General features: G+C 44.0%; 2 protein-coding genes across 4 annotated transcripts in view; one reads left to right on the top strand and one right to left on the bottom strand.

Annotated features, from left to right (window-relative positions):
- USP20 (ubiquitin specific peptidase 20) overlaps positions 1 to 16,185 on the bottom strand; it is a 113,128-nt gene extending 96,943 nt beyond the window's left edge. For 2 of the 3 annotated variants that reach the window (XM_073600487.1, XM_073600490.1), the window contains exon 1: positions 16,039 to 16,185. The gene's annotated coding sequence lies outside the window, so the exon portion shown is untranslated. The remainder of the gene's footprint in view (positions 1 to 16,038) is intronic. The other variant, XM_073600489.1, reaches the window with a different exon arrangement.
- Positions 16,159 to 25,972, top strand: part of LG09H9orf78 (linkage group 09 C9orf78 homolog) — a 35,409-nt gene continuing 25,595 nt past the window's right edge. Inside the window, exon 1 of the mRNA XM_073600491.1 lies at positions 16,159 to 16,335. Within this exon, the coding sequence (XP_073456592.1) occupies positions 16,250 to 16,335 (86 nt within the window). The 5' untranslated portion in view covers positions 16,159 to 16,249. The remainder of the gene's footprint in view (positions 16,336 to 25,972) is intronic.

Raw genomic sequence — 25,972 nt, 5'->3', positions numbered from 1 at the left:
ATTCCCTTGCTTCCTGTCCTGGTGTCACCAAGACAGGAAGTGAGGGGAAATCTCCTGCAATGACATAACCCTGTTAGATTTAATCTATATATAAAGCCAGCCCTTTTTTTTCCCATTTTGACTAAATTATGGAAAACCCCATTCATTTTTTTCCCCCATCTGTGTCCCACAGATTGCAGGAAAAAAAATTAGCTTGATTCCCCTTTCAATACACGCAGTGTTGATGGGTGAATTCCTCCTGCGGAGCCATTGTGTTATCCCGGGGAGAACACAGTGATTATTGCTAGCGGCTATACCAGCTGCTAGCGATAATTGTATGTAAAATCCAAGAGTCTGGTTTTACCAAACATTCAGCCTGCCCATATATGGTTCGAATCTTGGCCAGCCCCTGCTGAACCAGCTGAGATTTAAAAACCGTCTATGGATAGTCTTAGTTACACTCTAGCTGCAATCTTCTCACGGGCCTGATCCAGTTTTTCTCAGCAGGGGATCTGTCCGCAGATCCCCTGCTGAGCGGAGTGGTTGACTAACAGGTCCGTGTTTGCTAATGCTGTCCATTTACACCCAACTTCCCTCTTTCCTTTTGTTTTTTAGTTTGCCAGATCGGATTGGAGGTAGGCGGGTGTAAATGGACACAATTCAATTTACAACTGCCACTCCATAGAGGAGAATAGAGGTTCCGATCAGGACTGCCTGAAAAACGGACAGGCGGTCCTGAGCGGACCCCTCATGTGAAATGGGGCCTGAAAAGCAATCCACGTGGATTGCTTTACGGAGAATTGGTTAATTTAGTGAACCTGGACTAATAACAGTCACTGTAATCCTACCCATATTGCTGTCCTTTTAACATGGTGACATAAGCTGACAACTAGGTGCCTGCGTGGGTTTCCTCCGGGTACTCCGGTTTGCTCCCACACTCCAAAGACATGCTGGTAGGTTAATTAGATCCTGTCTAAATTGTCCCTAGTATGTGTATGTATGAATGTGAGTTAGGGACCTTAGATTGTAAGCTCCTTGAGGGTAGGGACTGATGTGAATGTACAATGTATATGTAAAGCGCTGCGTAAACTGACGGCACTATATAAATACCTGAAATAAATAATAAATAAAATAAACTATGTTACACATGTGTAAAGGGATGGCAATACAGTACAATACACTGTTATTAGGGGGGGTGGTGGAGGCATAGGCTATGAACTGTACATTGTAGCAGCTTCAGGGAAACACAATTTTTTTATCCTCTCTTACCTCAATCTCTGCAGCAGATGTATTCTGTCCTACCAACAGAGAAAGCACGAGGCTCTGCAGTGATGGACAGTGCACCCTGTGTACCCATTGGCTAAGGAGGCAATGGGTGGCTGAGCGGCCCGCCTCCTGCTGCCTCCTCAGCCAATGGGTAGCTGAAATTGTCTTAAGTCTCTCCCCCATAATGCTATGCGGAGGGGGGGGGATACCAAAGACAGGATTAGTAGCCTCCAGCATCTCTCCTGCCTAATGTCTCCTCCGGCTCCTCTCTCTTGCATACTTGCTGGTTGCCAGGGCCCGGGTCCCTCGAGACGCTCGGGCTCCCTACATGTGTATTGCCTGTACCCCCCTGATGGCGGCCCTGGGCACACATAATAAAACATTCCACTCTTCTAAGTTTGGCGGGCGGGCTTTCTTTTTGTTTTTACCCAGAAATACTACACTTTAAACGATATAATAGCACATGCAATGGAAATTTTCAAAGACCAGTTCACGTTTTCCCCGGTATACCAGTAAGTTGTGCAATCCCTCACATAGTCATGGCCAAAAATATTGGCACCCTTGCATTTGTGTCAGATAATGCACCACTTCGCCCAGAAAATTGTTGCAATTACAAATGTTTAGGCATTCTCATGCTTATTTCTTTTGTTTGTATTGGTAGGACATAAAAAAGTGGAGAAACAAAAAGCCAAAATCTGACACATTCCACGTGGAGCATGGAGAAGAGAAAGAGCAGCAAAAAATTGTCTGCAGATTTTAGAACAAGAATTGTGGAAAAGTATGGACAATCTCAAGGTTACAAGTCCATCTCCAGAGATCTTCCTGTGCCCACTGTGCGCAACATTGCCGAGAAGTTTACAGCCCATGACGCTGTAGCAAATCTACCTGGACGTGGACGAAAGAGAAAAATTGATCAAAGAAGGATTGTTCAAATGGTGGATAAAAAAACTTTGATCAACTTCCAGACAAATGTAACCACTTCCCGCCCAACAATGTCGTCAAATTTGAGTGGGTATATCTGAATGATGCCCGCAGCTACAGGCATCATTCAGATGTCTTATTTTAGAGCCAACAATCATAGCAGCTGTTCAGCCGCTTGATCATTCTTACAGGCAGCGTGAGTGGACGTCCACCGCTCCCGCTGCCCTCCAGTGCTTCTCCCGGCTCGCCCGTACTAACAGATGGATCCGTACGAATCTTTAAGTACCGAAGTGTGCGCAATCTCAAAGCGTATCTATTTAATCGGCGCAACATCGTCTTTCACATTATGCCAAAAAGTTGGGCTAACTTTACGTTTTTTTTTTTTAAATCAATGAAAGTTTTTTTTTTTCCAAAAAAAAAAATTGCGTTTGAAAAGTTACTGCGCAAATACCGTGCAAGATAAAAAGTTGCAACGACCACCATTTTATTCCCTAGGGTTTCTGCTAAAAAAAAAAACAAAAACATATATAATGTTTGGGGGTTCTGAGTAATTTTTCATTATAGTTTTACATGTAGGAGCGAAGTGTCAGAATTGGCCTGGGTAGCAAGTAGTTAAACTGACCTTCAGGCATAGGGTTCAACTGTGTCAGCTCGTATTATACGTCACCATCTGAATGAAAAGGGAAGGGTAGGAGAACCAAGAGGACCCCACTGCTGACACAGAGACATAAAAAAGCCAGACTGGAGTTTGCCAAAACTTACCTGAGGAAGTCAAAATCCCTTTGGGAGAATATGCTGTGGACAGACAAAACAAAATTACAGCTTTTTGGTAAAGCCCATAATTTTACTGTTTTCAGAAAAAGAAAAGAAGCCTTTTATAGAAAAGAACATAGTCCCTACAGTCAAACATGGTGGAGGTTCAGTGATGTTTTGGGGTTGCTTTGCTGCTTCAGGCACTGGATGTCTTGACCATGTGCATAACATTATGAAATCCGAAGACTACCAAAGAATTTTGGGGTGCAATGTAGGGCCCAGTGTCAGAAAGTTGGGTCTCCACCAGAGGTAATGGGTCTTACAGCAGGACAATGACCCAAAGCACATGTCAAAAAGCACCCAGAAATGGTTTAAGACAAAGCGCTGGAGAGTACTGAACTGGCCAGCAATGAGTCCCATAGAGCAGTGGTCATCAACCCTGTCCTCAGGGCCCACTAACAGGCCAGGTTTGCAAGATAACTGAAATACATCACAGGTGATATCATTTGCTGCTCAGTGATTGCAGTATTCTAGTCTGCATCTCCCCAAGGTAATACATAAAACCTGGCCTGTTAGTGGGTCCTGAGGACAGGGATGATGATCACTGCCATAGAGCACCAGTGGAGAGATCTAAAAACAGCAGTTGGGAAAAGGAACCCTTCCAACCTGGAGAAGGTGGCAAAAGAAGAGTGGTCCAAAATTCCAGTAGAGAGGTGTAAGAAACTCATTGATTTCAGTAATTTTTCCAAGGGGGATGCGACCAAATATTAAATTACATAGTAGGTGAGGTTGAAAAAAAAAAAGACAGACTGGCATAGAATTGCATTATTCTCATAATAATTATTAGCAGATGTCCAGAGCACCCCCTCCCCCCCAGTATCCAAAGTAAACAGTCCCCTGACCCTACCTTACATCACAGTGCACCTCCCCTGTGCTGCTGCCGGGAAGAAGCTCAGAGTGGAGTTGAGAAGCAGCAAGTGCCGTGTCTGGAGGAGGACCAGGGGAGCGCTAGAGTCAGCTGCCGGAGTCTGCTGAATGCCGAGACCAGGGTAGGCCTGAGACGAGGGGATACTGCAGCTGTATATAGAGGTGCAAGATCTGTAGGAGGAGTTCTGTCCTCTCTGCTGCTAACTGCTGAGACAAGGTGGGGGTGGAGATGAGGGGGATGCCACAGCTGCAGGAGAGGTGCGAGGGCCACGTGTATTTGGCCCATGGCCTTGTGTTTGACATGTGCTTTATGATGTTTTCCTCTCTACGCTTGTATCTATTTCTACTACTTTTTTTCACATGCTGTTGTCTTTTTTTCTGAGCCTTGCACTAATGGGAATTAAAAAGTTACTATAATTCACAGTATTTATGGTAGAAGATATTCTGTTTCTTTTAAAGTCCACTTTCAAAAAGTATGTCATAATTAGGGCTTTTCCCCTGCTGTCCTCCTAAATGAAACACAAATACAGATCCAAGAATCAGGCAAACCTACGTTCCCACTACCGGGACAGGTCATTGTTTACTCTATGGTGCTGTGGTGTCTGGGGAAATCAATATATGTCCAGCAGGCCCGCCATCCATAAAAATGTACTCAGTTAATGAGTAGCTCTGTGCATGAACCTCAAATGCCCATTTATCCAAGGCTAGGCCTCAACCGTGTGTGTCTATTCCCTAGGACACTGCAGCTGATTTTCTTTTAAAGCGGGGTTCCACCCAAATTTTGAACACTATATCTGTATGTATTCTCTTCCTTGCCTAGATGCTGACATGCCGTTTAAAAAAAACTTAAATCGCCGTAATTACCTTTTATTTTTCTATTCTTCTTTGCACTTCCTGGTTCTCCTCCCGTGGGAGTAGGCGTGTTTCTAGCCTCTCCCAGACTCCTGGGAGCTAGTCTCAGGCTTCCCAGGATGCCACTGAGCATGTGCGGGAACGAGCGGTGAATGCTGGGAGCACAGCATTCACCACATCCAGGAAATAAATGCTTGTGGGCTTCAAATGCCCACAATGAAGATGGAAACCGCCTGCAGTGAATAATATAAGTTATTCTTTCCGACAAAATCTGACACAGGCGGACATATTACACACAATATGTGAGTATGTAATGCTGAGAAGAAAAGTTTGTGAACGAACTAAAAAAAAAAAAAAAAAAAAAAAAAAAACGATAGATAGGTGGACCCCCGCTTTAATATCCAAGCCATTCTAGCTAATTTGCCAAAACCTGGACGCTAATCTGTGTTCCTTACATTGCTATAAGGCAGTGGTCTCCAAACTCCGACCCTTTGTTTGCCTTTATTCAGCCCCTGGGGCACTTTTCCTCCCATTGATACAAGACGCTATTCTGCCATTGACACCAACAATGGGGCACTAGTCCTCCCAATGATACACATATACAATATCAGGTATTTTGAAACATCAGATACAACAAAAAACATTGCATAGTGCATAATAATCTGGTCCACAGAACCGCTTCCCCTTTCCAGGGAAAGTGTGACTTCAGTAAGATTCTAGTATTCCCACCTGTATTCCAGTGATTTCGCCTTTTTTTTTTCCAAAGTAAGAAAATAACTACAGTGGAACCTCGGATTGCGAGTAACGCGGTCAACGAGTGTTTCACAATACAAGCAATTATTTTTGAAAAACACTGACTCGGTTTGCAAGTGTTGTCTTACAAAACAAGCAGGATTCAAGCCTCTGCAGTACCACATTTGGCCAGAGGTGCGGGGGCGCCGGTGACACTCGGAGCTGTTCGGAAATACTCGGAAACACTCAGGAAATACTCCGTTCCCCGAGTGTTTCCGAGCCTTTCCGAGGGTTCCCGAGTGGTCTCCGAGTATTTCTGAGTCTCTCCGGGGCCTCCCACCTCTGGCCACATGCGGTATTGCATGCAATAGAAGTCAATGTGGAACGAATTATCTTCGTTTCCATTGACTTCTATGGGGAAACTCGCTTTGACATGCGAGTGCTTTGGAATAAAGCATTCTCCTGGAACAAATTATGCTTGTAATCCAAGGTTCAACTGTATATACAAATCCCCCCCCCCCCCCCCCAGGTACAAAAAAAAAATATATAGAGTGGAATATTTCACCACCTCATCTTATAACTTACAGAACCGAGTCTATACCCCCACCCTCAAGTCCCTCCCACCAACTTTTGACAGATATATATACATATAGCTCCGTCTCCATACTTTGTCAGCCTTTACTCATTCACCCCATCTGCCAGTGTCTCCTTTGAGTCAATCCACCTAAACTAAACCTTCCTAAAATTTCCTAGGGGCTCCCCTGGCCTCATACATCATGCGGTGCAGAAGAATGTCAGCATTCACAACTTTCAAAACACATCCCTAACATCAGTCGTTCCGTGTGAATCCATCTCCTAGCTATAAGCTTCCTAACTTCAAAGTACAATAATCTGAAGAACAGCTTGGTGTGCTCATTTAACACCTCTTGGTCAAAAATACCCAAGAGACATCACAAGGGAGAGCATATATTGGGAAGGTCGAAGTGGTCTGCGATAAATTCAGTCAGTATAGACCACAATGTTCTCACCTTGGCACATTCCCAAACCATATGAATAAAAGAGCCACCTGCCCCCAAACATTTATGGCATGTAGCGGAGTCTCTCCAGTTCATACGGAATAGTGATCACTGACTGTGCATTCGGAAAAGAAAGGAGCCGGTAAATGACAGATTTACCAGCTCCTTCCTCCGCTCTCCATCCTTACAGATCCGGGACGCGGGGGGAGCTGGAAGAGGAGCTGGGGAGGATACAGGGGACAACTGGGAATGATTGGTGCGGCGGTGGGGGCAGTTACAAGCACCGATCTCCCTGACAGCCGCAGGAGGGAGAGGAGGAGAAGAAGAAGCTGTCAGAAAAGCTATACAGGGAGATCATGCCTTCTGCCAGGTATCGGGTCAAGCATCGGAGCATGTGCACGAGTACAAGTACTTGTGCAAATGCTCGGTATCGGCACCGATACTAGTATCGGTATCGGTGCAACCCTAGTTGAAGAATAGCTGGAAGAGGAGCACCCCACTATTGTTATAGCCCAGAGATTGGTCAAAGACTTCATTCATAACAACCTGTACATATTGCATCCTTAGAGGTCTTCATCAGGATAAATGAATGGGGCTTAACCTTATAACAATCTGAGAAAGGCGTTTAAAATAATAATGTTCTGTTGTTTTGCCTCAGGCAAAGAAAGAAACCAGAAGAGAATGAAACCCTAACCCAACCTTCTGTGCCATCCCTCCCCATTGAACTCAGCTGGCATTTATTAGAAATTCTAAGGGCCTGTGTTGAGAACCTTTGGGCTTGTGTTCATTACATGACACTTCTAAGATGATTCAGAATTTAGGGCTAGTTTACACTTGCTTCAGACAGGCTTTGTTAAAGCTCTCTGAACGCCAGTCAAAGCCCCTGGCTCCAAATAAAATGGTTAGCTTACAGTCCTGTTTACACCTTGCTTTTGCTTTGCTTCAAAAATTATACCCCATGTCGCTTTAGTGGTGCTTCAAAGCGTCATCAAAGCCTCCATAGAAGGACTATGGCATAGCTTGCTTGAAGCTCGCTTGAAGCACCTGCAGCTTTTGAGAGGCTTTAATTCAGCTTTATCTTCGCATTGTTTTGGAGAAATTGCAGGTATGAGATATCCACACACACAGGGTATCTGCCAAGCTTCAAAAGACCATCACCGAAGCAACACTAAAGCTTCACCGAAGCATCAGCAAAGCTTCATCAAAGCACCACCGATCTAAAACACATCATAAAAGCATGTTGTAGCGGTAGGCGCTTTAATGTGTGTTGAAGCTGAAGAAAGTGTAAATGAGCCCTTACTGACTAGTGCATTTGACCTGCAACTGATCTCCTGACTTGCTTCAAGTGGGTTTTGCATTCCGATAGCCTTGGATGGGAGTGCAAAACACATTTGAAGCAAACAAAAAAGTTTGTCGACATAGGTCCTAACAGATTCAAGTTCAGTGAACTCTATAGTGAACACTATAGACCTGATAGGTACATCAGAGGGGGAATAAAGACAAACCATTAACTGTATCACATCAAGAACCAAGTGTCTGAGGCTAGAAGGCTCCACACAAGGATAAAATGCAAGACATTTCACACTTTTTGTATTCCTTGGTTGATATGTTACAATATAAAGCATAGCGAACATGGGGAACTTTAATTTCTCTATATGCCCTTAACTATCAGTACATCCAGAACCATTGGTGTATATTACAAATACAACCCAATAACAAAGAGCCATTCATTTCAAAATCATATACAGCGGTCATCAGTGCAGTACAGGGATGGCTTCCATGTTGTAGGGCTTGGGGACCAAAGGGAAAGTATAACCCAGAAGTTTAGGGTGCAGAGGAACAAATGGAACTAGCGCTCCACTGAACCAGTGCAAAGTACAATAAAGCCTTCCTATAAAATACAGTATTTTTGTAATCACTGTGACAGAGGGAGGCCTGTCACTGTAAGAATATAGGAAAGTGTGACACAGGATTTGCATTTAGGGTTAATGCAAGGTTCAGGACTATAATTTCTGAGTCGAGAAAGCTGTGTTTTAGGCTTTCTCCAGATTCTGTAGTTTTGGATCGGAACATTCAATCCTGTGTCTGGGTTTTGCTAGACACCTGCAACCTGGCTGACTACACAAGTGCGCAGGCTCAATATATACTCAGGTCTAAGAATAGCTCAGAGCTCCCAGTTTGGAGACCGCTCCCAATGGAAGATCTCCTCGGGGGTCAGGGGGCTCCAGCCAGAAGCCACGAGACAGGGTTCTCGTCGAGGGGTCAGAGGGCCCAGCCAGAAGCCAAGAGACAGAGGTCTCATCGAGGGGTCCAAGGGTCCAGCCTGAAGCCAAGAGACAGAGGGTCTCATCGAGGGGTCAGAGTGCCCTACCAGAAGCCAGGAGACAGCAGGTCTCAGTTCCTGGTGTCAGGTCAGCTCCTATTGCAGTGTCAGGAGAACCCCAATTCATAGGCCAGAGGTGGACCATGCAACAGGGCACTGTTACTAAAGGCTAGAGAGCCAAGTGTTCCAGGAGATCTGGACAACACAGTCAAAGGGACTGGTAAGAGGAGCAGCAGTGCTATCAACAAGTGAGCAAGGTGGCTCAGTATCTTCATTTGTGCACATTGTGTGGAAGAAACCCCTGCGTGGGCAACTTTCCGTTTATTGAATAAAAGTGGGCTGCCATGCCCTAAAATACAGTTTTAGACTGGCGCAACTCATTGCAAATGCACCCACTGCTTAAGTTTAAATATCCCCAATCCCACATCGCATATTCAAAACTAATAAAAAACAGAACTGGACAAGACGTGAACTATGTGCAGGATAATTACCTACTAATAACTACAGCCTGACTGCATAGAAGTGAATAGAATAGTTTGAGTGGGTCCTCCTTATACAGTCTGATGGGCAGATGCCCTTTTTCAAAACAATCAGATTGGCATGCCTTCTCTACCTCTTACAAACCATTCCTCTCCTAATAGCTGGATTCTGCCTTCCTTGCTTTTGTTTAGAATCTAGAATAGCTTTAAAGCATCTGCAAGCTTCTAAACAGAACGCAGGAGTGAACCTTCCTGTTATCAGATTATATAACCTTGCCAGCATTCTAAGTCATGTCAGGGAATGGATGTCTGACACCTCATTTTACACGGCTGAAGGCCTAGATGCTCAGCTAATACAACCTCTGTCACTTTAGAGGGTATTACATGCTAAACGCTCTTTTACCCAGCTACATCAAACTAAATCTCCTCTTGAGGGACATTATTACTACATGGAGGGAAGCCAGAAAACTCTTACGTGCTCCAGGGACCATCTCCCCTCCAATGCCTTTGACTACTACTCCAGCTCCCCCCCCATGAGTGGATTTTTCTGTATTTAAAAGGTTATTCCACTTTTCTTGAGAAAAAAAAAAACATTCCCTTCCAGATGATGAATGTACAGTACATTACAAGGATTTTAATAAACTTTGTTTTTCAGATTCCTACCTTTTCTGCTCCCAAGGAATAGCTCTTTTTTGGACAATGTCCTAGAGTGCTATTTTTTTTTTTTTAAAGAAAATGGAGTTACCTTGCAATATGTGGCGGCATAACGGATCTCTACAACAATCCATAACCTAGTGGACACCACAAGACCATCTATTCTTGTTTTACATTTACAACAAAATATACCCTCCCACCCACTCATTTTCTATACTATGAACTCATTAGGTATTTTCTCAGGACAAGCACAGGCTTTTACTTTAGGCTCATTATCCCTAAACCACTAGCAATGATCATGTCCCTAACCCAAGGGTGGTCTACCCAGGGCCATAGTGGAAGAATCATGGAGAGTAATTCAGCTCAAGATATTTCATAGCGTCTGCCTGATATTCAACATCCCACTAAAAAATCCTCTTCAAATGACCTATTAGAGTGCTCATGATTCAGTACCCCGTGTCCCAACTTCAATCATCTTTGGTTGAGTTTTGAAAGGTTTTGGAAAGAGCCTTGGAATATTCAACACACCAAAGGAGTTGAAGTTTCTACAAGTCAGCACATGGACAGGTAAGTACAAAACTGCTTTCCCACAGACCTCCAATGTGGGGGGCGTTCGCACTCCCACAGACCTCCAATGTGAGGGGCATGTCGTCCTCCACAGACCTCCAATGCGGGAGACATTCTCTCCCCTATGGACCTCCAATGCGGGAGACATTCTCTCCCCTATGGACCTCCAATGCGGGAGACATTCTCTCCCCTATGGACCTCCAATGCGGGAGACATTCTCTCCCCTATGGACCTCCAATGCGGGAGACATTCTCTCCCCTATGGACCTCCAATGCGGGAGACATTCTCTCCCCTATGGACCTCCAATGCGGGAGACATTCTCTCCCCTATGGACCTCCAATGCGGGAGACATTCTCTCCCCTATGGACCTCCAACTTGAGAGATAGTTTTCTCCTTACTTACTACCAACGTAAAAGAAGTTCTTCCTCCTACTGTCCACCAACTTAAGAGACATTCTTCCTCCTACTGTCCACCAACTTAAGAGACATTCTTCCTCCTACTGTCCACCAACTTAAGAGACATTCTTCCTCCTACTGTCCACCAACTTAAGAGACATTCTTCCTCCTACTGTCCACCAACTTAAGAGACATTCTTCCTCCTACTGTCCACCAACTTAAGAGACATTCTTCCTCGAACTGTCCACCAATCTAAGAGACATTCTTCCTCCCATTGACTACTAATGCAAGGAGCACACTCTGGACCCCTGCACCCTGCGTTGCCTTTGTAATACTCCTGACTGTTGCACACTTTCCAGTATGTTGTACATTACATACTCTGTGCCCACCATATGTTGTGTATATACTCCTGACCTTCTTTTTGTAGGCTGTGCTATTCATGATATTCTACCGTTGCCCTTGAGATAGCAAACTATGCTTTTGGAATAGGATAATAATTATAGCATTTTCTTGGCAAAATAAGTGTGGCTTTGACTGTTTACAAAAATGCTTCTATGTCAACAGGAGAACAAAGATGAGCATTAGTCGCTAAGCACTCTGTGACAGTCATTTGTCACGTCAGCCATCTATATCAGTGTTTTGTCACATGGACGCAGTTTGTGACAGCATTTTCTAATGTGAGCAATCCTTGTGGAATATTACTGATAATAGTGGATTACACATAGGAGTGGCTATCCTGCAACTGCAAAAACGGAATGGAATGGTGGGTTTGGTGATCAATAAACCTTTTCCCCCAAATGGCCCTATTTTTCTATTGTTACCGGAATAAGCCGCTCGCTGCGCGCTCTCAGCACAAAGACCGATCTGTCGCAGACAGCTCTCGGCCTGAGCTACAGAACAGTAGCTGGTGGGACAGGCTTCCAATCGTGTAACGCCCCGTACACGCGGTCGGATTTTCAGACGGAAAATGTTAGATGTGAGCTTGTTGTCTGAAAAAATTCCAACCGTGTGTAGCCTCCATCGGACATTTTCCATCGGAATTTCCGTCACACAAAAATTTGAGATCTGGCTGTCAAATTTTCCGACAACAAAATCCGTTGTTGTAAATTCCGATTGTGTGTACACAAATCCGATGCACAAAGTTCCGCGCATGCTTGGAATCAAGCAGAAGAGACGCACTGGCTACTGAACTTCATTTTTCTCGGCTCGTCGTACATCACCGCGTTCCTGACGTTCAGAATTTCCGACACCTTTGTGTGACCGTGTGTATGCAAGACAAGTTTGAGCCAACATCCGTCGGAAATAAATCCGGGATTTTGTTGTCGGAATGCCCGATCGTGTGTACGGGGCATAACAGTGGTCGCATGGGGTTAAAAGCGATAGTAAAATCTTTACCCAGCAGGGGGACCTTGTTTTTTTTTTTATATAATATCACAGCTGCATGCACAGCATACTGGCACATCATGACAGACTTCCCAATAAAACGAAGCCCCCTCCAGCGGCGCACTTTCAGCGCTTCCATCCTCCTCCAGACTTCCTTTTGAGTTTGCGCTCTCCAGGCATTTGAATGGCTGGGTCATCGTGAGGTCATTCTCGCACATGTGCAAAATTGACGGTCTTTTTTTTTGTTTATAGCGCAAAAACTAAAAAAAAAAAAAAAAAAACTGCAGAGGTGATCAAATACCACCAAAAAAACCCTCTATTTGTGGGGAAAAAGGACATACTTTTTTTTTTTAGGGTACAGCGTCGCACCACCGTGCAATTGTCAGGTAAAGAAGTGCAGTGCCGTATCGCAAAAAACGGCAGGGCCATGGGGGGGGGGGGTAAATCTTCCAGGGGTCAAGTGGTTAAAATGCCACGACATGTGTACAGCCCTATCTGGCTGTATTGTGACAGTTCAGGTGGGCGGCCAGGGGGGGAGCAGTAAAACCACGCCTCAGCTGCCCAATTTTACCGCAGCCCTTAGGGGCAATGCCTTAGTTAATATATTGAGACCCTTCCCAAATTACACATTATTTGTAATACAAAAGGAAGGGACAGTGCGATTTGTGTGTCTGATAATGTCAATGTTTTAAAGAAAGACAATAAACAGTAGACAATAAAGACAATAAACAGTAGAAGCCGTCTGTAAGGACAGACGTTAAAAATGGCCTAGCCATGAAGCGCGGGGGGGGGGGGGGGGGTAAATCTTCCAGAGGTCAAGTGAATATAAGGCCTCTTGCACACAATAAATACTCCCCTGTTTGTGCATCTACTTTTTCTGACTTTTTTTTTTTTTTTTTGTATGTATGTATTTTGCGCTTTGTGCAATTTTCACGCAAATTCGTGAAAACTTATTTTCAACTTTTAATTCTGCACAATATGTAAATGTACACATTTGTGCGCACGAAGCGTAAATTACTGACCAAAAATGCAGATTTTCTATTTTTATTTACGGAAGAATACACGGCGCTTGTTTCCGCGCCTGTGTGCATAGGAACATTACAATTAAAGGGCTCTATTTTAGTTCACTAAGAAAAAAAGCTGTACTGAGCTTTTTCAAGCTGCAGTGTGCATGAGGCCTAAAGAAGATTGTACAATCTGATTGTATAGTGTGCATCCAGTTTAAACCCAAAACCAAAATATATTGGCAGCTTACCAATCCTTAGATGTGGCGGCTGGGTTTGTTTTCTTTTTTTTTAAGGTCAGTTCACACCACATGCAGTCCAGTGCATTTTTTTTTTCTGCATCAAAAAAAGCATGGAAAGTAGGGTCTTTGGTTTTCAATGGCATAGTTCACACCAGTGCTTGCAGTTCCAGTAAAAAAGTAGAACGTGTTGCATTTTTCCTGCACTGGAACGCTGTAAAATGCATTAAAAATGCACTGGAACACACGTTCTTATTTAAAGAGGTTGTATCCTCCTCTTGCACATTTGTACCTACAGGTAAGCCTATAATAAAGCTCACCTGTAGGTAAAATGAATATCTCCTAAACCTGTACAGTTTAGGAGATATTCACCTTGCATGCAGACGCGGACGTCAGTGGCGGAAAATCAGAGCTCCTTGCCCGAACGGAGGACTCCCGCGCATGCGCATGAGTGAGTGACGTCATGGCGCCTCCGGCCACTCACAGCGCCGGAGCCGCAAACCCGCTTTAAGGTTAAGAAAAAAGAGGGGGGGCAATGCACAGGACTGCGCCAAAAACGTACAAAAAACGCACAAAAAACGCACATGCAGAAAAGCATCTGGAGGGCCAGTTCACACCACATGCAGTCCAGTGCGTTTTTTTTTTCTGCATCAACAACGCATGGAAAGTAGATTATATGGTTTTCGATGGTATAGTTCACACCAGTGCCTTCTACTTCCAGAAAAAAAAACAGAACATGCTGCATTTTTCCTGCACCAGAATGCTGTAAAACGCAGCAAAAACGCAGTAGAATGCACCTAAATCGCACTGGACGAAACTTGTCCTTATTTAAGGCTAAGAAAAAAAAAAGGGGGGGGGGGAGCACTGGACTGCATCAAAAACGCGCATGCAAAAAAGCACCTGGAACGCATCCGGACTGCGTTTCTATGGTGTGAACTGGGGCTTTTTCCCCTGATGTTTCCACCTGGTGATCTGACCAGTAACACACCTCCTGTTTTATACAGGCGCCTCTCTGGATGAAGGAGCACATGAGGCACCCTAGGATGGCAGCATTGTCCATCTCGGGGGGAGGGGAGTGTTAGATGTACTAGCAGATTTAAAAACAGTAACAAACTGAAGCCAGACTCCAGCTAACACTTTATAATCAGTTACAGCAAAACACAGTTCTGTTCCTTTTGGAATAAAGGTTTTACAGGTATCAATAAAAGCTGATCACTGCCAGCCCCTGTGTCAGCGGTAAATGGTTTATCTCAACCCTGTAACGGATTGATTCTGCTGGAGAGCTTGTTCTTTTGAAAAACAACAGACTTGCTGGCTGGATCAAAGGATGAAAATAGAAGAAAGAAAGACTAAAAAAAAAAAAAAAAAAAAGGAAACAAATGCAGCCATCACATTTAAGGATAGGTAAGCTGCAATATAATAAATATTCGCTTTTGGGTTTATTATCACTTTAAGCCACACTGCTAGTCCTGGTATATATACACACCACTTAAAGGGGAGAGCCTGTTTTTTCTTGTGAGCCCACACTGAACACACAGTATATACACACTGAACACACAGTATATACACACACACAGTATATACACACTGAACACACAGTATATACACACACAACACATAGTATATACACACACAGTATATACACACTGAACACATAATATATACACACACAGTATATACACACACAGTATATACACACTGTACACACAGTATATACACACACAACACATAGTATATACACACACAGTATATACACACTGAACACATAATATATACACACACAGTATATACACACACAGTATATACACACTGTACACACAGTATATACACACTGAACACACAGTATATACACACACGGTATATACACACACAGTATATACACACTGAACACACAGTATATACACACTGAACACACAGTATATACACACACGGTATATACACACACTGTACACACAGTATATACACACACACACGGTATATACACACTGTACACACAGTATATACACACACACACAGTATATACACACTGAACACACAGTATATACACACACGGTATATACACACACTGTACACACACAGTATATACACATACACACACACAGTATATAAACACACAATATATACATACACACTGTACACACACAGTATATAAACACACACACACAGTATATACACACACAGTACATATATATATATATATATATATATATATATATATATATATATTAGACTGTAAGCTCGATGCTCAGGGCCCCCCTATCCCTTCTGTATTGTAACTGTACTGTCCCCTCTATATTGTAAAGTGCTAAACAGTCGGTGCGGTATAAATCCTGTATAATAATAATAATAATAATAATATACAGTTATATTGTCCTGGCTCTCAGTGTATACATGAAGTGCCCGCCTACCCCAGCCTGGCCCATCCCCTGTCCCTGTGTAAACATACCCCCTATACATGTACATTATGACATGCCAGCTTTGCCCAGCAGCCTGAGCTCCCCCTGTGTGCCAGGCAATGAGGGCGAGGGGGGAGGGGAAGGGTGCTTACCTCCCTATTCTATGCCTGCCTGGCTCTTCTTCCCCATCTTTCTGCAGCCTTTTGACGGCTGACGGCTGGCTCCACCCACCCCTGCCAGGGAGAGGGCGGGGCCCCGGGAAGCCCGAGAAGGGCAGCGTGACGTTATCACTAGGCGCCGGAAGTGACGTGTCTCCCCTTGTGTTTACATGCAGTAGAGGCAGAGAAGTTGCTGGGAAGGAAGATGCCAGCAGGGAAGAATTTCAGAAGACGGAGAGCCTCCAGCTCGGATGAAGAGAAGGAGGATGACAAGGTGACCACTGAGGTTAGGTGAGTGGAGGCACTGGGGACATGGAAGGAGTTTATTAAAGGGGACTTCAGTTGTGCTGCATGGAGGGCCTGCTGGTGGTATCTCCTGTGTTGTCAGCTGGCCCTGGAAGTTGTCTCGGTAAGTGAGTATCATATCCAGTGGTGTCTGGTGTAGGGTTGACACCTCATCCCTTTAAACCCGAACATATATCAATTACACAGGTTCTGTGGCTTATCTGCATTCAATTGCCCTCAGAACCTGTGTAATTAATGTGTGTTTGGGTTTAAAGGGATGAGGTGGCAATCCTAGCCTGGTGGTATATATTTTTTTTGGGGGGGGGGGAGTGGCAAACAATCCACCGCGGCTTCACCCTGCGTCTCCTCTTCCTGGGCGGCTTCTCCTGTGTCTCCTCCCTCTCCTCCTCAGCACCCAATAGGATCGTGTGTCCTCTCGACCAATCAGGTGATGGGTCTCAGGACCCGCTTCCTGATTGGCAGGGAGGAGAATTAGGATGACAATAGTGAATATTAATTCACTATTGTCACACAACTGGGTGGGCTCGGGGCGCAGTGCTCTGTGACTCGAGCCCACCCTTTTTTGAAGCCAATTAGAGCCTCTGGCTCTAATCACGTGCTTCTAAAAAAAACATTGGAATCCATGCGTCCAGCACCCTGCATGTAGATTAGGGGCGGGTTGCATGGATTACGGGGTCGGCACCCCATATGGACAGGCTGCCACTGATCATATAAATACACTTTTAGGATGATGTTCTCCCATAGATGTCATACTGGACAGAAGAGGGAGGGGGTTATATAAATTATCTGCGACCAAAGTCCCAGCATAGATCTGATGACCTATATACAGTGGGGGGGGGTTTATCAAAGCTGGAGCAGACATTATCTAAAGCAGCTGCGCATGACAACCAATCAGCTTCTATCCTCAGCTTGTTCAGTTAAAGTGGAAGTCCAGGCACCATCTAACACATCTTAAAGTGGAACTTTAGCCATAACCGCTTAATTTAAAATAATGTTCACATACATTCCACATTAATAATTATGCTACCAAAATGAGTGTGTGCTGTAAATTGCCGTCAGCATCGCTTCTGTTTCTTCTTGTCCCTGAACAACAGAAAAATGGTTACATTCCTTTAATGCCAAGATTGCTAACTGTCACAATTGCTTTTGTTCTCACCCAGATGTCAAACCGTCAAATGTCTGGTGTCATAACTGATCACATGTGCAGCACCATGGCAGTTGCAGATCAAAGAGAAGCAGCTTCCTTGGTTAATAATAGTAGGGTTTAATTCTGCTTTAACCCATTCCCACCCACTATAGACGAAAGACGATTACAGTGTGGGCTTACTTTGCCGGGAGGATATCCATGGATTGCACTGCCTCCTGCAGCGGCGCGCTCTGTGATCCCTGAGTCTTTTGGACTCAGCTGATCACAGATTGGAGTATAGGGCAGTGACAGTTTTTCTATTTATTTTTTTTTAAGCGCGTGATTAGAGCCCAAGGCTCTAATAGGCTTCAAAAAAGAGCAGAGCACTGTGCCCCAAGCCCACTCATTTGTGTGACAGTAGCGATTGAATATTCGCTATTGTCACACTGATTTTCCTTCTGGCCAGTCAGGAAGTGGGTCCTGAGACCCATTCCCTGATTGGCCGAAAGGAGAAGCGATCCTATTGTTCTGGGAGGAGAGAGACATACAGCTGCTGTGATGCCGAGGAGGAGATGCAGGGGAAGCCGCTGCCTGCACCATAGATGGGGTAAGTGTGGGGCTGGTAACCGAGCGACCGACTGGGGGGAGGGGGGTCCCGGGTGACCCAACTAACCCATCCTGGGGGGACGACGACTGTGGGTGCACTGTGTGCCGCCCCCCCCTCCTAAAAATATAAATGTACCACCAGCCGCCACTGGTATAGGGCCAATCACAACGGCCCTTTACCACGTGATCAGCTGTATCCAATGACAGCTGATCACAATGTAAACACAAGCCGATTCATGGCTTTCCTTTTCTCATGCTGACGGCAAGAGGAAGGGAGAAGAGAGGCAATAACAGGCTTGTACAAACAAGTGGCCACTACCCCCACCTATAACTGGTCTATTGTAGCAAGCAGCACTGGAAGGGCGACACGTGTCAAATAAATACAAAGAGATTTCTAAGCTCAAACTTACCAGCCAAATTGCCCTGTCTAACAATATGTGTAAAGGGGATGTAAACCCGAAATTTTTTTTTTTTTTTTTTTTTTTTATGTCATACTGTAGAGTATAAGATTTCCTATCATTTGAGCCCAGTCTTGCCACAAAGAGTTAATCCATCTCTGAGCAATCCTCTTTTATTGTTCAGTGAGGGAAATCTTGACAAACAGAAAAACTTTGTCAAATCCTCCCCCTTGCTGTGAGTGACAGGTGATTTACATATCTCGTGCACTAGCCTAAGACATGCATTATTTTTTTAATTCCCTCCCCCACTCCTTTCTTTAGCAGCTCTGCAAGGATTGGCTGTTCCACACCTCAGCATGATTTGGCATGCTGAAGTCATGTGGTTACTTTCCTGTCTTTTCACTGGATGTTAGAGATCATAGCAGAAGTTCAGTGTAAGAAATACACAGGAGAAAATGCATATTGACAAGGGGAGTGTAGAGGTGGGCGGGGAGTCTACTGACATCATGACTCCACCCACCGAGCTCCAGACAACAGACCCACCCAAAGAATCTGCAGTTTTTCAGGTCTAATAACAGACAGAGGGGAGACATTTGACAGGTAAAGATACATGCAGGAGGCATGTATATCCTTATAGATAACCCCTATGGCAGGAGTTTAGAAAGGATGACATTGGGTTTACATCCACTTTAAGAACAGGGGTTTATTCTGCACACATTTGCAAATACATACTTAAGCTACAGGCCCAGTCGAGGGTTAGGTGGAGGAAGTGGCCACTTGTTTGTATTTTGAATATATTAGTCAAGCAATGCACTGACATCTTTGCTGCCATAATGCTCCTTCCAGCTACACCTGCCCTCTGCCTATCCATTAAAATACATGTGTTCTCATTGTAGTGACTCACTGAAGTTAGATTTAGGAACTACAAAAAATAGGGTACCTTGACAGGGTCTGTATATTACGCATGTATTTGCAAATGTGTGCAACCAAACCTCTGTTCTTAATGCATATTGTCAGACAGGTCAATTCGGTTGGTTGCTGGCTGGTTGGTAAGTTTGATCTTGGAAACCTCTTTTTTATTTGAATAACCGGCTTGTGTTAAAGGGACATCTACATTGATAATCGAGTCATATCAGTCCAGTCCCAACAGTGCCAATCAGTGCCCACCAGTGTTTCCTCATCAGGGTCACCCATCAGTGTAGCCTCATCAGCACACATCAGTGAAGGAGAACAATTACCTGTTTGCAAACCTTTATAACAAACATATGAAAAATGTTTTTTTTTTTGTTTTTTTTTTATAAGATTTTCGGTCTTTTCTGTTTAGCAAAAAAATTAAAACCCCAGCATTGATTTTATACCACCAAAAGGAAGCTATATTTGTGTAAAATAAAAATGATACAAAATTTCATATGGATACAGTGTTGCATGACTGAGCAATTGTCGTTCAAAGAGTGACAGCGATGAAAGGTTGTCTGAGCAGGAAGAAGTTGAAAGTAGAGGTCGACCGATATGGGTTTTTCTCTGGCCGATGCCGATTTTTGAGGCCGATATTTTAAGCCGATGTTTCTTTTTTTGGCAGGTGGCACTGGCAGGTGGCACTGGAAGGTGGCACTGATTGGCAATGGCAGGTGGCACTAACAGTTGGCACTGATAGGTGGCATTGGTTGGCATTGGCAGGTGGCACTCTTTGGAACTGGCAGGTCTCACACTGAGCCAATTTGTCAGTTTCAGTTACACTATATATAACTTAATGCAGAGACCAGCTGTCAGAATTCAGCGTGATGTCGGGGGGTGGGCAGGGCCCTGCAGCTATCAAACACCAGCCAATATTTGGGCTGCTTAAGAAAGTGGGCAGGGCCACATACACATAGCAGCCCGCCCAGATCCCATCCCATTGGCTGGTGTTTGATATCTGGGTCCCGCCCACCCCCGACATCACGCTGAATTCTGACAGCTCCTCTCTCTGCATTCAGTTGCAAATCAGTTTCACACACTGATAGGGTTGAAACAACTAATCGATTATGAAAATAGTTGTCAACTATTTTCATAATCGATTAATCGGCCAGTCGATTAGTTGGCCTGTATACAGAATGCATTATTTGTTTACATATCAGGAAATACAGTGCAGCTAACTACAGCTCAATACACCATCCATACATGTCAGTAAGTGCCTGAGAACTTGTAAATGTGAATGGGTGAGGAGCAATGCCTCATGGGACATGTAGTCCTGGGCAGGAAGTGAGTGGGTCTAAAGGTAGAAGTTTTTTTACCTTGTTATAGGGGCATGCTATACTATAATTTGCAGCTTGCTATTGGGGTACTCTGAAGGCAGGGAGGAGCCAGAAGCATCGGTGGGGGGCCCCAGAAGAGAAGAATCGGGGCTGCTTTGTGCAAAACTATTGCACAGAGCAGGTAAGTATAACATGTTTGTTGTTTTAAAAAAAAATTACTTTAAATACTGTACAGGGAAGATCAGCATCTGAACCCAGAGAAGGTGGAGGCTGATAGACTGGAGGTAATAAAAGGCATTACAATTACATTTAAAGTAAAATTTTACATGGAGGCAAGCCACATTACATGAGGACAGGGCACATTACATAGGAGCAGGGTACATTACGTGGGAGCAGGGCAGAATTTAAAGAGGCAGGGCATATTACATGAGGGCAGGGCACGTGGGAACAGAGCTCATTACAAGGAGGCAGGGCACATTACGTGGGAGCAGGGCACATTTCAAGGAGGAAGGGCATATTACATGGGAACAGGGCACATTACAAGGAGGCAGGGCACATTATGTGGGAGCAGGGCACATTTCAAGGAGGAAGGCATATTACATGAGGGCAGGGCACATGGGAACAGGGCTCATTACAAGGAGGCAGGGAACATTACAGGGGGCAGGGCACATTACATGCGCCCCAGTGTGAAAGGGGTCTAAATAAAAAATGTGATCTGAGTCTAATGATATTTACCAGATACAACCTCAAATAGTATATACAGTACATCTTTTCTGTCTGTTATTCTCAGTGGATTAAAGATTTTGCTCCCTAAGCATATAGTTGGTTATTTATATTTACCACTGCATATAGATTTTTAAGAATAAATTGCTTTTTTTTTTAAACTTTACATATTAAATTATACACCACATTTTTTTTAAGGTTATTATCCGATTAATCGAATAATCCAAACAATAATCGGCTAACTAATTGATTATGAAAATAATCGTTAGTTGCAGCCCTACACACTGAGCACAGAGCCGCTCAGTCTGTGAAACTGTCAGTGGAGTGTGGGGAAAGGAGATAATCAGCCGATTTTTGCACAAAATTCGGCCGATGCCGATTTCTTAAAAAAGGCCAAATATCGGCCGATATATCGGTTGACCTCTAGTTGAAAGTACCAGTAGGCAAGTGATTAAGGCTGTCAGCAGATGGGACTTTGCAAACTCAGCAGCTCCTAAAAACAGAGAGCAACTGAGCATGTGCAGAGCAGGATGAGACAGGGTATTACTGGAATTTAAACAGAATAGACACTTATTTTTAGAGCTTGTTCACACCATACATGCATGAAAACCTGATGGGAAAACTATGCAGATTTCACTTGTAGAGACATCAGTTTTCATGCACATGGACATCCTTTTTTCATGCATGTCAGTTATGTGCCCTATTCACACCAATGTTGATGTCATGTCAGTTTTTTTTCCCCGTACAGAAAATTGCATACACTGATTCCTGCGCAGAAAAAAATCTGCACGGTGTGGTGTGAACATGGCATATAGAGAGCCATTGTTTGTTTGTGTTTTTTTTTTTTTTTTTTTTTTTTTTTTTTTTTTTTTGAGCCCTTGCAGAATGCGTGCAGAAAAACTGAAATCTCTGCACCATGGTGTGAACGAGGCCTTAATGGTTTACATAGCTATACCTGCAAAAGGGGTCAGCCTGAAGTGATCTAGCAGGAGTTTATTGTCTGACTAAAGTTCCACTTTGAAGGGTTAGTTTATCTTTATAGGAAAAAATTTAAAGATAAACTAGCACTACCCCCCCCCTTCCCCTTGTTCTCAGTACCCCCACAGCCAGTTTAGCAGTCCGGAGATTTGAAATCCTGCTCTTCTCCCTCCTCCAGGATGGACCAAATCAATTCACTGTAACAGCACTAACCAATCAGAAACAATCTGCTCCATCCCGGAAGCACTGAACAGAGAAGAGCGGGGATTGCAAATCCCTGGACTGCAGGACAAGCTGAGGGGGTGCTGACAGCTTAGCAACCCCAGAGGTAAATACAGCGGGGACCAGGGGGTGGGGAAGGTGTCTGGTGTTAGTACACCTTTCCATTTTTTTTGTAAAAGCGAACTAACCCTTTAAAAAAGCTCCCTACCCCAAAAACCTTTTCTGGCTTACCTGTAAGAAAGGTCTGTATAAAAAAGTGTAGCGCAGCCTACTGTTAACTCATTAATGTGTGAATAATGGTGGAAACCTCCTATATAAATATCAGTGATAATCATTCACCATCATAATTTGAAGTAATAAACTCAAGCACAATAATAAATTGAGTGTTATGATGAAAATTCATAAAGTATCATTTAACGTACACCTTATAAATGTAAGTTACACCCTAAAGCAACACAGAATAAAAATTAAAAAAATGTGATAAATACAAATGGCACTATTTAAATAATTCATAAACACACAGTGCATATAGTGAATAGTGGTGGAAAGTGGCTAACCACTTGAGCTCCATAAGGTTTTACTCCCGTAATGACCAGGCCATTTTTTGCTATTCAACACTTCGCTACTTTAATTGGCAATTGCGGGGTCATACAACACTGTACCCACATGAAATTTTTTATATTATCTTTTTTTAACACAAATAGAGCTTTTGTTTTGGTGGTATTTGATAACCACTGTTTTTTGTTTATTTTGTATTATTGTATAAACAAAAAAGACAGAAAATGGTAAAAAAAAAAAATCAAATTTCTTCATAAATGCTACATGTCTTTGGTTAAAAAAAAAAAATCTCAATAAGCGTATATTGATTTGGCTTGTGTGAAATTTATAGCATCTACAAACTATGGTGTGTGTGTGTGTATATGTATGTATGTGTGTATGTATGTGTGTGTGTGTGTATATATATATATATATATATATATATATATATATATATATAATTTTATATTTATTATACTGTGTTTTTTTTTTTTTTTTTTTTTTTTTTTTTTTTTTTTTTACTAGTAATGGCGGTGATCAGCAACTTCTAGTGAGACCGTGATAGTTAGTGCCAATATGCCCACTGCACTGACATAACCAGTGACAGGGTGGATAAAAATCAATGATTTTCTTTTTTTTTTTATTTAAATCAGATTTTTTTTTTTTTTAATCAAATTTATTTTATTAAAATGCTTTTGGAGTAACAATCTATTTAACCACTTGTTACTGGGCACTTAAACCCCCCTCCCGCCCAGACCAATTTTCAGCTTTCAGCGCTGACACACTTTGAATAACAATTGCACGGTCATACAACACTGTACCCAAATGAAATTTTTATCATTTTTTTCACACAAATAGAGCTTTCTTTTGGTGGTATTTAATCACAGCTGGGATTTTTATTTTTTGCTAAACAAACATAAAAAGATGGAAAATTTTGAAAAAAAAAATCATGTTTCATAGTTTGTTATAAAATTTTGCAAACAGGTCATTTTTCTCCTTCATTGATATGCGCCGATGAGGCTGCACTGGTGGGCACTGATAGGCTGCACTGGTGGGCAGATAGGCACAGATAAGGCGTTACTGATGGGGACAGCTAAGGCGTTACTGATGGGGACAGCTAAGGCGTTACTGATGGGGACAGCTAAGGCGTTACTGATGGGGACAGCTAAGGCGTTACTGATGGGGACAGCTAAGGCGTTACTGATGGGGGCAGCTAAGGCGTTACTGATGGGGACAGCTAAGGCGTTACTGATGGGGACAGCTAAGGCGTTACTGATGGGGACAGCTAAGGCGTTACTGATGGGGACAGCTAAGGCGTTACTGATGGGGACAGCTAAGGCGTTACTGATGGGGACAGCTAAGGCGTTACTGATGGGGACAGCTAAGGCGTTACTGATGGGGACAGCTAAGGCGTTACTGATGGGGACAGCTAAGGCGTTACTGATGGGGACAGCTAAGGCGTTACTGATGGGGACAGCTAAGGCGTTACTGATGGGGACAGCTAAGGCGTTACTGATGGGGACAGCTAAGGCGTTACTGATGGGTGGCACTGATGGGGACAGCTAAGGCGTTACTGATGGGTGGCACTGATGGGGGGTACTGATGGGTGGCACTGATGGGGGGTACTGATGGGTGGCACTGATGGGGGGTACTGATGGGTGGCACTGATGGGTACTGATGGGTGGCACTGATGTGCAGCACTGATTGTGGGCACTGTTGGGTGGCGCTGGTGGGCACTGGTAGGCGGCACTGGCAGGTGGCACAGGTGGGCACTGTGGAGCTGGTGGCAGCTCTCTGTGATCGGGACTGATGTCCCTCTCACGGCCGCCGGTGTTTTTTTTTTCTCCTCACGCTATCAGCGCGTGGAGAAAAAATAGCCGATTACTGTCTCGGTTTACATCACATGATCAGCTGTCATTGGCTGACAGCTGATCATGTGGTAAGGGGTCAGGATCGACCCCTTATTCCGATCTATGATCCAGCGCGTCTCATAGACTCACTGATCAGAGCGCACCGGGGGCTCCCTGCGGGAGACACGCCACACGCACCCTGCAGGAGGCGCGCAGGCCGCTCGGGCATGGGAGGACGTCAATAGACGTACTCCCGGCAAAGCAGGTCCGCGCTGTAGCCATCACTCGGCTATAGCGCATATCTTAAGAAGTTAACCACTTGCGCACTGGGCACTTAAAGCTGCACCCGAAAACGGCACTTCCGCTTTAAGTGCTGATGACCCCCTGACATGCCACATTTGGCATGTCATTTTTTGGGGGGGGGAAGCGGGTACCCTGTTTTTACAGGCACCCAGCTCCCACTTCTTCCGCTGGTGCCGGAAGGAAGATTACCTCTCCCCCTCCCTCCCTGCAATCTTCTGGGACACGTCACAGATCCCAGAAGATTGCCTGGCCATTCACAGCACACAGCCCGGCTGTGAAGCCACAGCCAGGCGCCCACAGTTAGAATGCTGGCGCCGGGGGAGAGGGGTGAGGCTTCATGCGCCGCATCACTGAACCATGGGACAGGTGTGTGTCTGATTATTAAAAGTCAGCAGCTACACTTTTTGTAGCTGCTGACTTTTAAATGGATGGAACTCCACTTTAAACCACTTCCTAACCAGACCAATTTTCAACTTTCGGTGTTCTCACATTTTGAATGACAATTACTCAGTCATGCAACACCTTACCCATATGACCTTTTTGTCCTTTTTTCACACAATTATAGCTTTTTTTTTGGTGGTATTTGATCACCTCCTGGGTTTTTTATTTTTTTATGCTATAGATGAAAAAAGACAGAAAAAAAGCACT

This window comes from Aquarana catesbeiana, linkage group LG09 (genome assembly GCF_042186555.1).
Source record: "Aquarana catesbeiana isolate 2022-GZ linkage group LG09, ASM4218655v1, whole genome shotgun sequence".
NCBI classification, from domain to species: Eukaryota; Metazoa; Chordata; class Amphibia; order Anura; family Ranidae; genus Aquarana; species Aquarana catesbeiana.
Note: the sequence above shows the minus strand (reverse complement) of the source record. Positions and strands in the feature narration are given on the sequence as shown.